This window comes from Sinocyclocheilus grahami, unplaced genomic scaffold (assembly GCF_001515645.1).
Source record: "Sinocyclocheilus grahami isolate Dianchi unplaced genomic scaffold, SAMN03320097.WGS_v1.1 scaffold321.1, whole genome shotgun sequence".
Classification (NCBI taxonomy): Eukaryota; Metazoa; Chordata; class Actinopteri; order Cypriniformes; family Cyprinidae; genus Sinocyclocheilus; species Sinocyclocheilus grahami.
Window position 1 is genome coordinate 1371954 of NW_015505500.1, and position 15550 is coordinate 1387503.

At 37.6% G+C, this 15550-nt stretch overlaps 1 protein-coding gene across 2 annotated transcripts in view; it reads left to right on the forward strand.

Moving 5' to 3' along the window:
- The first annotated feature begins 481 nt into the window (after positions 1–481).
- LOC107602213 (inositol-trisphosphate 3-kinase B-like) overlaps positions 482–15550 on the forward strand; it is a 30328-nt gene continuing 15259 nt past the window's right edge. Inside the window, exons 1-2 of one of the 2 annotated variants that reach the window (XM_016294656.1) lie at positions 482–686; positions 2781–4020. In XM_016294656.1, the coding sequence (XP_016150142.1) occupies positions 2968–4020 (1053 nt within the window). In that variant the 5' untranslated portion in view covers positions 482–686; positions 2781–2967. Of the gene's footprint in view, positions 687–794; positions 830–2780; positions 4021–15550 lie in introns of those variants that run through there. The other variant, XM_016294657.1, reaches the window with a different exon arrangement.

Here is a 15550-nt window from a genome sequence, read left to right on the forward strand (position 1 = left end):
TGTGTGTGTGTGTGTGTGTATATATATATATATATATACACTGAATTTGTGTTATTTATACATTTGTGTGTGTGTGTGTATATATATTTATATGTATATATATATATACATACACTGAATTTGTGTTATGTATTTATGTATTTGTGTGTGTGTGTGTGTGTGTGTGTAGCTATATACTGTATAGGCTATACCCCTCAAGATAAAACCATACATTCAGATTCAGTCAAGTGGGTGCAAACCTTTGATTTGTCGATTTGTAAAATACGTAAAATGTATGTAAAATCCATATATTCAGCAGTCTAGTAAATAAAGTAATAAATCAAATAGAGCTCTTCTGTTCTGAGCTAAAGTCTTAGAAATCAAGCCTTGTTCTTCCCCTTGGGCTCAATGTGCGAAAGAGCTCAGGGAGGCTCTGCCTGTTCCGTTGAATTCAGACTCACTGTCATTTTAACTTCCTTCCTGCCTTTTGTACATTAAACAAACATACGGCTCGGACGCGAGGTGTCGAACTGCTCGTGTGATACACAGTAACACAGCTACATTGATTGAAATCAGCGAAAGAACTGTTGGAATGTAACAGCAGCGGAGCAGCTCAGGGTATTATTCTGCTACGTGTTCCGAATTCGTGAATCCGCGCTTCAGCGACAGTTTAAACAACAGCGTCTGCAACAAGGAGAGACTTGTAGGTAAGCATCCGACTTTGGTGTGACATGCTGTAAAAGTTTGCTTTTTTAGAAACATCTACATGCAGGAGGAGACCTAAAACAGTGAGAATGAACTATCTGACTTAACGAAGTGCATTGAGAGTATTGCAGAGATCTGTAATAATGTACGCGTTTTCTATTCGGGGTTTGTTTATTAAGGGTTTGTTGAGACATCTTAAGTAGTGATGACAATACAATAGAAAGTTGGGTACCGCTGTTCTGAAAACTGATTAAAATACTATGGAAATATAGAAAAACTGCCCAATATACACTAAATGTAAGGTGTGAATGTAAATGCATGTGTTCCACCTCTGCAAGAACTGTGATAAGGTTTTATTTAGAACTTCTCTATCCATTTATGTTCTTATATTATTTATGTATAAGTATTTATGTACTTATACATTAGTTAACAAGTGATACTCCCAATGGAATATCACTTTTCTTGGAATAAGAATGTGGCAAATGCTTCTATTGAGTTCACAAGAGTCACCACGTGTTTTCCAGCTCATTCAAATTCAATGAATGCCAAAGAGTGGGCAGTTCAGTGAAGGGCTTTTATTGAGACGCTTAAAGCCTCACCAGAGTCTTTTTTTTTTGTCATTCTAGTTCATATTAGCCCTCTGCTGTGTTATGATCCTCTGTGATGATGAATGGCTTTTAGACATCACACTTGCTGTGAAACACAAACAGTGTGGTACACCAGTGGCGTGGGATGCCTCAAGATGCATTTGAAGTGTCAGAGCAATAATGGACCGTTAAAGTCACTTTAAGGGTGGTGGTTGGGTTAAAAGAGAGGAGGTGCATTCCAGCCTTGACCTCTCCCCCTCAAGTTAAAATGCAGGGCACAATGTGTCCGGCCCACCTGACTTCTTAGTCAAAGCATGTGATGTTTATCTTGACTCTACGAAAGACATCGCTATTTAATCGAACAACCAAATTCATACCGAAGAGGTGGATGTTTTAATTCACATATGGTTACTGGAAGGTGAGCATCTTGACAAGAGTGTTTAGGAAAATTATATATTTGCAACTAAACAGTTTCTATAGACATATATTTTGCTGCTTTCTTTGGGTGTGTTGATCCTCGGTTCATTTGCCTCAACTGCAAAAATAATTAGTCCCACTTGGAAAACTTACAGGAAATTGTTCTGGTTCATTATGAAATCATTTGCCTCAGCCTTTGAGTTAATCAAATTTCAATGCACCAGTTAAACTAAACTTTTTCCCGAGTCGTAGCTTTTGCTATAAATGGAAGCAGCTAATGTACACCTCACTGACTGTTTTTCCTTAAGATGCTTAACATCAGCAGGGTTCAGGCCTCACAACCATCACTGTTAGCACAGTAAAAAGACACAGGTACTTTTTTGGTATTAGAGAATTAATGTGCACCATTATCTTTTCGTTTACAGACTGGCAAATGTGATTTAAGGGTTATGGTATTTGGATTTTTTTTTTTTTTTTGCATGAAGTTGTATTGTATTACACCCTCAGTCATCCTCTTTTCCTGGCGAAGACATAAAAGGTTATGTTATGTTGAAAGGTTATATTTGATCTGCTCTGTCTATGTTTCTGCAAATGGAAAAAGGTATTTTGTCTGGCGCACTTAAAACTGTGGGTTCATAATATGTAGACTCCCCTGACTGAAGAGGCAGTGTGATTAAGTAAAGATTATTCAGACAAATAAATGAGTGAGTATTAGAAGGACAAGCAAAACTTGCTAAAACAATTGTCAGTGTCTCACTGCAGAGGCCAATGGAAACATCTTGATAGCAATCAAAACCAACACAATTATAAAAATCTTTGGTGATCAGCAGAAGTTATTTACAGGAGACATTTATTGTCTGTATTTCAGCAGAAGTGTTTAATGCAAATTACCATGACGACAGTGACCACAATAATCAGCACTTTTGCATTTCTAAAATGCCCTCACGTTTATTGAATTTATTCAGTCTTGCTTGTTATCATAGCCATCATATTCAGTGTTTTGAACAACAGTACGCTAACCATTGAAACTGGATATTATTGACTATTTAAACACATATTGACTATTAACCATCTCTTTGTGCTTTGTTTCAGTGCTCTGCTAAAGCATGAACCAGTAGTGGATATAATATGTGAATGAGGAAAGGAGTCTGGGATTGTATTTTATTCTACGTGTCAGCTTTCCTTGGTTCCTCCTAACAATGGTTGGCTCCAAAGGCCAGTGGACTTTGGATGAGTAGACCTAAATGGGAGCAAAAACGGACAGAGTCAGCCTGCCACTATGGCAGCTTATGCTCTGAACAGCCTGATAATGATGAACCCCAACAACCTGACCAATAAGAGCAGCCCTCGGACAGGAAGGCCTGTGCTCCCAGTGCCCAGTCGTTCTACATTTAGCCCGGTGTTGGGGGGCAGCGGAGGTCCCTATAGCCCCGGCAGCCTGAGCCCTGGGTCACCAGGAAAATCCTTCGTCTTCCCAACAGGTACCGGTTCCAGCTGCCAAAGGGCGCGTTCACCATGTCGACGGCCGGAATCGCTGGGCGTGCATGTTGGAAGTCGTGTGCGAAGACTGAGCGGGTCTGGCCTGGAGGAAGAACAGGAGAACGAAGAACGGCGTGCCGCTCAGCAACTCGAGCGCCACAAGGAACTGCAGAATGTGGAGGTGAACAAGAAGGTGGACCTGTTTGAAGCCCAAATATCGGCTCGGGCTCACAGCCGAGAGGCTCAACGAAGCCCACGGATTTCCAGGAAAACTCCCCTGAATTCTGTCCCTGTCCAACTTGCTAATCTCTCCTTAAACCCAGAGGAAACACTTGTGACGCAGAACAAGGATCACTCAACGGGGATCCCCAAAGAACTGCAAAATGGAAAGCGCTTCTCTGGCATGGAGGAGGAGGGGCTGCAGGTCAGCGTTGAAGAGAAGAACGGGGCCGACCCAAATACAGAAGAGGGCGGCCCACTTGAGAGCACATCAGCAGGAACTAAGAGCGAAGCTGACAGCTCTACCAACAATCACTCTAGGACTTCACCAGAGTCCAACAAGTGCTCAGCATCTTGGACTGAGACATGTTTGACAAAGGAGGGAGCTGAGCCAAAAGAAACCCAGGCAGAGGTGGGCTCCATCCCCGCTGTCATTATTACGGACCACGGCATGGATGTCAGTGGGGAGGGCAAGGAGCCCCAGGTTAGTCCTCAACCTTACAGAGCCTTGAGGAAGCTCTCCTCTTCTTCTGCCTCATCAACGGGATTCTCCTCTTCCTGGGAGGAATCAGAAGACGACATTTCCAGTGACACAGAGCGGTCCCCAGCGTTCCTGCAGACACAACAGAAAGCGGTAAGACCACCTGTTATACGCTGTTCTCTTTTATACTTAATTTGTTGGCTTTCGTAGACAGGATAGTGGATAATTTGTGGAAAATACAGTGTCAGAAAAGAATGTGCAAATATTGCATCTTTAATGGTATAACAGCTTGTCATTGGGGCACTACACTTAAGGGAGAACTTTGTAAAAAGTGCATCTTAGCACCTTAGAGTTGTAATATATTCCCCTAAAAGTGCTACTATGCTCCTTTAAGGGGGAAGTAAGGTAAAAGTTGTCTTTTTAAGGGTACTTTCTCAGTGACAAGGTATTGTCCCCTTAAAGGGGCTATTTTTGCACATTTTTTCTCGGAGTGTACAGGAAGCCAGACAGGACCGGGACTAGAACCTGTCTGGGGCAACGCTCTAATTTCTGTGCCAAAGCTCCGACAACCTGTCCTTCTTTTGATTCAGTCACTCTGATTTTGTAAGACACAGTGGTTCGATGGGTTTCGAGTTTGGGGGAGCAAATGTAGCTTATATTTATGAATTTAACAGACACAGTAATCGAAAGTGACTTGCATTACAGCCAAGGTATACGTTTTATCAGTTCATCCATTTCCTGGGAATTGAACCCATGACCTTGGTGTTGGTAGTGCTATGCTTTACTGCTGAGCTACAGGAATGCTTGTGAAATATGATGATGCTGCTATCAATCACAAATGCTTTTTAGATGTCTACAGTTTCTGTGTTTGGCGGAGATGCTTTCAGAGGCATAGATTTTACCTTAGAAGGGATAGCTTGTACACGTACCGGTCAGTCCCACAAGTTGGGTATTCTCGACTTCCTCCATTGCATTCACACTGTCCTTGCGCTTTCCTGCCCGGGGCTCGTCTGTATTCACCCTGAGTAACTGTTGACATTCTCACATACAAAGGTACTTCTGTGTCTTGCTGTCAGATGGACTTTTTTTTTTATTTGGCCGCCCTTTAAACAAAGTACAAAAGCAGAGTGAGGAACAAATAGCGGTGTATAAAGTTAGCGACAGCAACTGTTCAATTTTATTCATGATTTGTCATGAAGTAGTTAGATGGAAATAAACTCTTTACTTGTATGTTATGTGTTTTTAATAGCTTTTCAAACAAAAACATTCATTATTAGTGAAGTAAATGAAACACGGAGACCTGATCAACAGCATTTGCAGCTATAAAGAATTAATCTTATACCTCATCATATCCTGCACAAGTGACACGTGACGCACTTTCTAGGGGGTTGCGCTTGTCTCTGTGACATGTTTGCCCTTGTGAGAATGTGTGGGCCTGCCTATTTAGGCATGTCGCACTTGCAGACGCATCAAGAGACCCTGTGGCTAGCGTGCTGTTACAGAGAAGCTCATTGTTTAGACAGGGATGTCACACAGTCCTCCAGCCTCACACTAAGATGTGGAATAATGTGCCTCTGCTTGCCACACAGGCTCTACGCCACAGGCCCCTTAATGTGACGTCTGTTCCTTATAAACACAGTGGAGGAGAGCAAACATCCTATTGTACCATCTGGAGGAATGATAGCACTCATAAAAGATTGTTTAATTATTCACAGTGATCACAAGGGCGAGATTACTTGATAGCCTTGAACTTCTGTGATGGAATCTTTGCAGTTCCTGGACATGTGCATTTACAATGGATTGGCTTTGGTTTTGGAGGGCACTATCAGAGCCGCATGTGGTTGGGATACAGGGAACAGTCAATTAAAGTGAGCTTTCTAATGCTCACTTTACCGGTCTGAAAAATGTATTCTAGTTAATCTTTAATTAATGATCTTTTTTTTAGCTTTATATAGCTTACATTAGAGATGAATTTCAGTGGTCTACTAATTGACTAGTCTCAAAACTGACTAGTCAATTAGCATGTTAGTAGATTTTTCTGTTGTTTTTTTGTTTGATTAGACATTTTAGTGGCAATGTTGGTAACAGTGCTATATGTCGAAGTGCTGCCCACAAGGGCAATTTTGCATTTTTTAAGACAGTCTATAAGGTTAATTTTTTAATTTTTTTAAAAACAAGTCTTGAGAATCTTGCACTCTATTCTATTCTGTTTTGCTTTGTGTAGCCATTCGTATGTGAGATGTGTCTGATCGGCGACAGTTGAATTTGAAACCAGAATAATAAGGATAATTATACATGTGGGTTTCCTTACAAAGATTAGTCGACTATGCCGTGACTGAGTGATCCGGGTTCAAGTCGGTCCAAGGTCATATTCTAGTACTGTTCACTCTCTCGCTGTACTTTCCTGTTGCTTTTAAATTGTCCTGTGTAATAAAGGCAAAAAGTGAGTAAATAAAATAAAATAAGTTGAACATCCCTAGCATATGTTCACACACAAATATAGTCTATATATAAATATATTATATATTCTTGTGCCTTTATGTATATATATATAAAAAATAATTTATATATATATATATACACAGTGGGGAAAAAAAGTATTTAGTCAGCCACCAATTGTGCAAGTTCTCCCACTTAAAAAGATGAGAGAGGCCTGTAATTTTCATCATAGGTATACCTCAACTATGAGAGACAAAATGAGAAAAAAAAAAATCCAGAAAATCACATTGTAGGATTTTTAAAGAATTTATTTGCAAATTATGGTGGAAAATAAGTATTTGGTCAATAACAAAATTTCATCTCAATACTTTGTTATATACACTTTGTTGGCAATGACAGAGGTCAAACATTTTCTGTAAGTCTTCACAAGGTTTTCACACACGGTTGCTGGTATTTTGGCCCATTCCTCCATGCAGATCTCCTCTAGAGCAGTAATGTTTGGGGGCTGTCGCTGGGCAAATTAATGTTCACCTTTTATTTGTATTTAGCCTTCATACACACAAGAAATGTGAAATCACTGTCAAATAATCGTCTCAGACTCACCTAATTAATATTCATATCTTTAACTTCAAACTATAGGCTAACATACCAGTCAAAGGTTTTTGAACAGTAAGATTTGTAATGTTTTTAAAGAATTCTCTTCTGCTCACCAAGCCTGCATTTATTTGATCCAAAGTACAGCAAAAACAGTAACATTTTGAAATATTTGTAATATTTAAAATAACTGTTTTCTATTTGAAAATATTTTAAAATGCAATTTATTCCTGTGATTTTAAAGCTAAATTTTTAGCATCATTACTCCATTAGCATCATTTCTCCAGTCACATGATCCTTCAGAAATCATTCTAATATTGTGATTTGCTGCTCAAAAATCATTTATTATTATGTTGAAAACAGCTGAGTATATTTTTTTCAGGTTTCTTTGATGAATAGAAAGTTCAGAAGAACAGCATTTATCTGAAATAGAAATCTTTTGTAACATTATAAATGTCTTTATCGTCACTTTCGATGAATTTAAAGCATCCTTGCTGAATAAAAGTATTAATTTCTATAATTTATCTCCCCAAAATAAAGCTTTTGAATGGAATAGTGTATAATGTTACAAAAGCTTTTTATTTAAGATAAATGCTGATCTTTGGATCTTTCTGTTCATCAAAGAATTCTGAAAAAATTTATTCAACTGTTTTAAATATTGATAATCAGCAAATCAGCATATTAGAATGATTTCTGAAGGATCATGTGACTGGAGTAATGATGCTGAAAATTCAGCTTTGATCACAGGAATAAATTACATTTTAAAATATATTCAAATAGAAAATATAATTTTTTTTTTTACTGTTTTTGCTGTACTTTGGATCAAATAAATGCAGGCTTAGTGAGCAGAAGAGAATTCTTAAAAACAAAACAAAAAAAGCATTAAAAATCTTACTGTTCAAAACCTTTTGACTGGTAGTGTAGGCTGATTATTCTTATAGATTGAAACAAATGTGCTTCAGCCAGGATAAAGACTATGAAAAGTGATCTGAGTTGCTGCAGAAAAAAAGAGCAACAACAAAAATATGTTGCTGGAGACGGGCTTATTGATTGTCTGCCAGCAGGTGGCGCTTTGAGAGCGGTAGAAGTAGCGGTTTCCCTGGTAATGGCTGTAATCAAATCAGCTCCGCTCATGAACGCTACTTTATCAGAAAAAAAAAAAAAACCCCTTCAAAAATTTTCTGAAAACAGTCCTTTCCCTTCAGAGATACATTCATATAAAACACCCATGACGTGTTTTAATTTTGAAACGTGCAGTGCTCATGTTTATTCAACGAAGTCAAACGCCACAAATAAATCAATGTATGGGAAACATTGGTAATGTATATCGAAATATTGGAAATGTGTTTAAAAATCATATCACTGTTATTGAATTTTTTTTTCCGCGATACATATTGATATTGAATTATTGTCCAGCCCTAATATATACTGTATACATACACACACACATACATATATGAGTTCAGATGCAAAAGCTTCCAAGTGCCATCTGAAATTTTCATCTAAAATAAGCTTTTTTTTAATAGGAGCCTGATAAAAATTATAATTTTAGAAGAAAATTTCAGACGGCACTTAGAGACTTTTGCATCTGAACTATATATATATATATATATATATATATATATATATATATATATATATATATATATATATATAAATATCTGTCTCTGCAGGCTTGGCTTTCTTTTCTTAAACTAGCCTTCACACTTAAAAATAAAAGTTCCAAAAGGGTGTTTTTGCAGTGATGCCATAGAAGAACCATTTTTGGTTCCGAAAAGAGCCTTTCAGTGAACAGTTCCTAAAAGAACCATTTTGAAAAACATTTTACAAATCTAAAGAACCTTTTTCGACTATAAAGAACCTTTTCTGCATTTGAAAGGTTCCATGGATGTTCAAGGTTCTTCAAAGAACCATTGATAGCAATAAAGAACCTTTATTTTTAAGAGTGTTGTAGCAAAGCCCTTTGGCTCACATTGTGTTCTTAGACTGTTGAAATATTCTGTGGTCATTTAAGTGTTTTTTTCACTCGGTTGTTTCCAGGCTCTGAGGGATCACAAAACTATCACAAGGAAGTTTTTAAAATGGTTATCACTAAAAACAGATGCTTTCGATGATCTCAATCTTTCTTCCAAAACAGGTTTATCGCACATTTCATAGTTCTGCTTAGCCTCTCGCCACTCACAGTAACACGGTCTGGGGTAAAATTCATGAGCAAAAAACATATCTGTGCTCATTTTACTCTACAAACACTTGCAGCGTGGTTTCTGTTTTGTGGGCTGCATTGGCGAAAATTTAATGATGATAAAAACCACAAACTTGTTATCAGTGCTTTCGGTCAAACAAGTGACCCAGAAAAGTTTCCAGTGGGCTTGCCTTTTAAGCGCTAATGGCGGTGTGTTGTGGTTTACTACTGCTAATTACGTCCCATGTGCTCAGCAGAGGGGATCCCTCAAGCACGGTTCCTTTGACAGCTGTTGTACATTTCACTTCACAGAGACTGCAAACTCAGTCATTTTTTTGGATCTCCAAATGTTTTGAATAGCACAGAAAGTGAAACTATACCACAGATGAGTTTCTCAAGATGAAACTTTCCGTGCACTTCCTCCTTACGACCAGGTTAAAGGTGTGTCGCCAGGATGTGTCTGGGGAATGCACCTGGACTGGTTGTAAAGTGTGTAAAAATGCACCATTTGCTCTGCTTTTAAAAATAATTATTGTTGTGTATCTTTAAAAATGCTCATCCTGCTGCTTTGACTCACACTTGCAACGCACTGTTGTTGTTTATGTGGCAAGTTCTATTAATAAGGAAGCTCAGATACGCAAGATAACACTGTCCCGGTGTAAGTCAGAGGTGTGGTTCACTTTTCTGCATGCTCAGTAACTCCCCTGATCTGGTGTCTCCTTTTCCTGTGTCAATCAGATGAGGGAAGAACCCTTGTGTGTGTTTGTCTGTCTCTGCACAGAGACTTGTGGTTACTTGCTCTAGCAAACCCAACAGCAAGTGTAGCCTAACAAAGCGTGCTGTGAGCAAAGCTGTGAGCATTTATATTGCAAGTCTTTGCCACTTTTTGTTAACTTAGCACAGTTCCAAGCTGCATTTTATTGCATGATTCAAACAAGTTGTGTTACAAGCTGCGGTTCTCATCTGGTGTGTCGCAGGTCTGTTCTAATAGAAACAGAAGGTGAAAAAACAATGTTAAATGCAAATAACCATAATAATGTATAGTTAGGATAGCAAAATAAATTGGATTAAATAACTTCTAAAAGGAAAAAGAAAATACAACATCACCCCACACAATATAATATGTAAAACAGAATAAAATAATAATAAATAAATAAATAAAATGCAACTAACCATATAACCATGTATAATAGCAAAAATAAATATGTTTAATTATTTTCTGAAGGGGGGAAAAATACAATAATCTAAATACAATATAATACATAATACACCCCCCCCCCCACACACACACAATAAAATATAAAAATAATAAAAGTAGAATTTAAATAATAAAAATAAAGGGAAAAAATAAAAAATTGTAATAATAAAATGCAACTATATAATCATGTATTAATAGGAAAGCAAAATAGTGGAATTAATCAACTTCTAAAAGGCAAAAGAAAATACATCCATGGATTATAATATGTATAATTAAAATATTATACACAATAAAACACAATAAAAATAATAGTGTAAATAATAATTCATAATAAAAATTATTTGAGTGTCTGAGCAAATAATAAAAATAAAGGGAAAAAATTAAAAATTGTAATAATAAAATGCAACTATATAATCATGTATTAGTAGGAAAGCTAAATAGTGGAATTAATCAACTTCTAAAAGGCAAAAGAAAATACATCCATGGATTATAATATGTATAATTAAAATATTAAACACAATAAAACACAATAAAAATAATAGTGTAAATAATAATTCATAATAAAAATTATTTGAGTGTCTGAGCAACTGTACCACTTTGTGTCCAGTGTAAAATCTGGGTCTTATATGAAAACTGGTTGAAATCCACAGCTTTATTGTAAAAATAAATATTATTTTTTAGAGATTATTTTATTTATTTGCACTACACGTCTCCGGTATCTAAAGCTTAAAAATAATGCTATATTTGTTCTGCTTATGTAGGCCTTGATGTTGACTGTATTAGGTCAATATTGAAATGATATTACGTTACATTAAAATGATTGGCAGTTTAATAAGCTCTGGCATATTAATGGTTGTTTAAACTCTAATATAAGCCCAACAGGATTTAAAGGTTATGTGAGAATTTGAATAAGGTATGATGAAACATGTCTAGGCCTGTGGATTGCTGTAGGCTGCAGGCTACGGCATGTGGGCGGACAGCTTTCTAGAGATAGTGTGTGTGGCACACGTTCATGTCAAAAAATTTTTTGCAAACTGAATGAACACACTCACAGGCTGTTTATTGTCAGTCTTAAAGCAATATCATGGACAGCACGAAATTATGTAATTATACCAAAGAAGTCACCACTTAAGAAATCATAAATTGATTGCATAGTAAAAAAGTGAGCGTTCTAAACTAAAAGGGAGCCAGGACTAATGTGCATTGGCAGTAAATGGGTGCCATCAGAATGAGAGTCTAAACAGCTCCAAACATCACAATAATCCACAAGTAATCCACACAACTCCAGTCCATCCATTAACGTCTTGTGAAAAAAAAAAAATATATATATATATATATTCAAATAGTTGCTTCCAAATAAAGAGTTCTCATAACATTGCTTTCTCCAGTGAAAAAGTCATCTGAATCAGGAGAGAAATATGCACAGATCAAAAACCATTTACAAGTAAAAACAATCCAAAACATTTCTAAACAAATACTGTATATTGGTACATTTTTATTTGAGATCTCAAGGGAAGGACTTTTTTTTTCACCGGAGGAAGTGTTATTATGGAAAATGGCAAAAATTAAAAAAGGTTTAAAGTTAAAATGTCTTAATGATGGATTTGTTTCTTACAAACATGCAGCTTTTCACTTTAAAATACATTAATTGTTGGACTGGAGTTGTGTGGATTACTTGTAGATTTATTGTGTTGTTTTTATCAGCTCTCATTCTGACGGCACCCATTCACTGCAAAGGATCCATTGATGAGCATGTGATGTAATGCCAAATTTCTCCAAATCTGTGCCGAACAAACAACCTAAAGAAATAAACCTAAATAAATCATTCACTATAGGAGTGGGAATGTGCATTAAAAAGTAAACAGGCTTGCTTCATATTATAGTGGTAATTTACTTTAAAATCTACTAGTGGCACCAAATGGAACTGCAAAAATAATAATAGTTTAAAATAGGTTTAGCAAATACTTTCACCCCGCCCCATCTTCCATTATAGTTTAACTAACAGGTAGTCCAGCCCCAAACTTGCACCATTGGTTGAGGCAGAAGTTGACATTTTAAAGCACTTAAATCTACACAGAGAGTTTTATTAGAGTCCAAAAAGTCTAAATGTAGTAAAAGTATGTGCTGTTCAAATAAAGTCTAAATGTTCAGCAACCAGATATAGACTGACAAAACAAGCCCTGTGTATTTGTTCAGTCTTAGCGTGGCTTTGCTCTGAACTCTTACACTGCAGCGGCGTGTGAGCTAACCAAACACAAACAGTTTTTGTGTGAGGCTGATTCTATCACCCCCAACTGTGAGCATACAAGTGCTGTAGCATGATACACTGGAGGATCTGAAGGCTACGAGCAATGGAAAATGTAACACCCCTGTGGTTGACGGTTGCCTGGCGACCAGCTGACGTCAAGGCATGCCTGGTTCAAACAGCTGGGGTTCTTTGCTGCTGCAGTGCTGCTGGAGGGAGCCGTTTCATATGCAACAGACAGGAAGTGCACCGGCCCTTTTTTTTGTTGCGCCGGCCACTTTTTTAACAACAGGCTTCACTTCACAGTATGCATCGTAGAACACTTCGATAAGGGGAAACCACCCTACTACTACTAATGTGTGGTTGTTTACACTTAATATGGGAGGAAAGAGCTCTAGTTTTTTTAATTGTAGTTAAATGTTTTTTATGCTTTTCCTTTTACCACTACTAATTTAAGAAGAAGAAGAAGAACCACAGAATGACATGAGCCAGTCTTAGCACAGCTGGCTGTGATAAGGAATGCAATTGTGACTGTCTTTCTGAGAAACAGACGAGTGTAATGGTTTGCTCCTGGAAATGAGCAGTGAGCTACTTCTTTGATGCCCCCTGCACGTCGCTACACTCTCTTGAAGTGGTGACTTTGATGCACAGGCGTAACCCATGGCCTGCAACTAAAAGCTGCATGCCTATCCTTATTACACGGCTTGCTGGAATACATGATTCCGATTGGTCAGTCATGGCATTTTGCACCGCTAAACTGTATAACTGTCCGCTGATTCAGGGAACTGATTTGATGTTCTTTTACTCCTTTTAAAAAAAATAGCTTTGAAGCAAGTCAATATTTCATGCAGTTGTATAATTCACAAAATCAAGCGTAGCGTTAGTTCTGGCAGGCCACGTTAGTCAAGCTCGCATCAGCTGACCTTCAGCTGATCCCAGAAGGAGTGTCAAGAAACGTGACAGTCTAGTTCTCAACTGTCAAAATGGGGAGTTCATGTTAAAAAATATTCTCTCTTGATTTCTGACACGTGTTGAGCAGTATATCTTGCACCTTTAATAGAGAGTTTAGATGATCTCTTGACTCTTTAGTTCCTGCAGATTTTTATTGTGCCATTTAGACCTGACTTGGCAATGGATATACAGTATGTACCTCTGGATTTTCAAGATACAGATGCTGATCTGAAATGTCTTACCTTTTCCCGTAATAAAGTACTATGCTTTAGCATATCACATAATTTAAAGCACCATTTACTTACAAAAAGAATGAACAATATGTACAAATACACACTTGAAGATCATCTTTCTAGCCTAAAGCAAAACCACCAGCCCTGACCTCATGTCTTTGTCAGGCTCGAGTCACAATATACTTTGTATCCTGATCTACACCTCTCTGCTATTGTTTTTTAATTGAGTATTTAAAAGAAAAAATGGAATAATATGCAATATAACTGTACACTCGAAGAACAAATACAAATATTGAACATCGTCACATTTGTGTGTGTGTGTGTGTGTGTGTATTACAAAAAAAATATGTGCATTACAAAAAGAAAATGTTTTCAGAAAAACATGCATACATTATATACATAATATAACACATATATTATATACAACATATATAAAATGTGAGATGAACATTATTTCCTTTGAACAATTATTGCCTTCCTCGTTTAAGCCGTTAATTATTATGCAACTGAAATGAAAAGGAAATTTTATCCGTGATCCATTTTACAATACAGAGCAAAGGTCACAGCTTTGCATCTTCAATAATTCAACAATACTTTCCCTTATTTTGATCTTTCTTTAGTGAAAACGTGTCAGTGCTTGTGGTAAGGCTGACCTCATGCGTGTGCATTCTGGTTCTTGAGGGGCTAATGGTGGCTGTCTAGCCTTCAGAAAATAACACCCAGTCTTTGGCCATGTTGCTGAGTATTGCTTGCAGATGTGGAAAATACTGTCTCGGAGCATTCTGCACGTTCCTGTCTCGCAGAGTGGTTCCTCTCAAGGGGTTAAAAGCCACTTCCTCCCTCAGTGCTCAGTGGAAACTTTAACAACACCCGTGAGGTCAAGAAGACGCTGTAAAGAGCGGCATCCCTTTCCTTGTGCTCGATATAGCTCACACTGCCCTTATCAGAACAATGGCACGACCCAGAGCCGCGGAGTGCTCCCCTCGTGATACGGCGCTGCTGCTTCCGCTCCCCAATTTAACAAAACCCTGAGCTATTGATAGTGACTTTATACAATAGCAAAGAGAGAGGAGTCTGAGAAGGGAAGGGAGGCTAAATGAGTAATGGAGAGCTGCGGTTGCATTTACGTCCTTTATGGGACAGTTTATTTTTCTGGCATTCCAAAGGGATGGCAGCTCAAAACCAAGACTGTTCGACCTCTTATTATTAGCCCATTAAGTGTGAATGACGCAGGATTACGTCTCCTTTTTGCTGAGGCTTTGCTTTGATTGTTATTGCGGGCTGATGTTTACAGAGTAACAGTCTGTGGTCTTCAGCAAAATAAGCACCACTTGATCGTCTTAGTCTTCTGGCGCTGCATGCAAACATCTACTCGAACTCATAGGTGTCTGGTGTTTCCCAGGGTGCATTGCTGTCGGAAACTTTTGTGGTTTTGAGATGATGTTGCACTTATCATAAGAGGGAAGGTCGCTCACCTTTCTCCTTTTGACCCTGTTGTGCGTGTCATCAAATACTATTAAAGATGTTCAGTTCTCAAAGTATTATGAGTAGACTTACATTTTTAATTTCTCTCATAGTGTAATTGTTTTCACATCTGTTTGTAACATTCTGGATTTGATTTTAATGTTCTTATTGGAACAACAACAGAACAGTTCACCCAAAAGTTATTTTGTCCTCATACACTCACCCTCATGCCATCCCCAAATTGTATGACTTTCTTTCTTCTCTGGAATACAAAAGGAAATATGTAGAATGTAGTTGGTTGCACTTACATGTAAAGTAAATCTTTTCTATGCAAATACAAAGAATAGGTGGTTTCTATGCTTCAAAAAGCCAGCGAA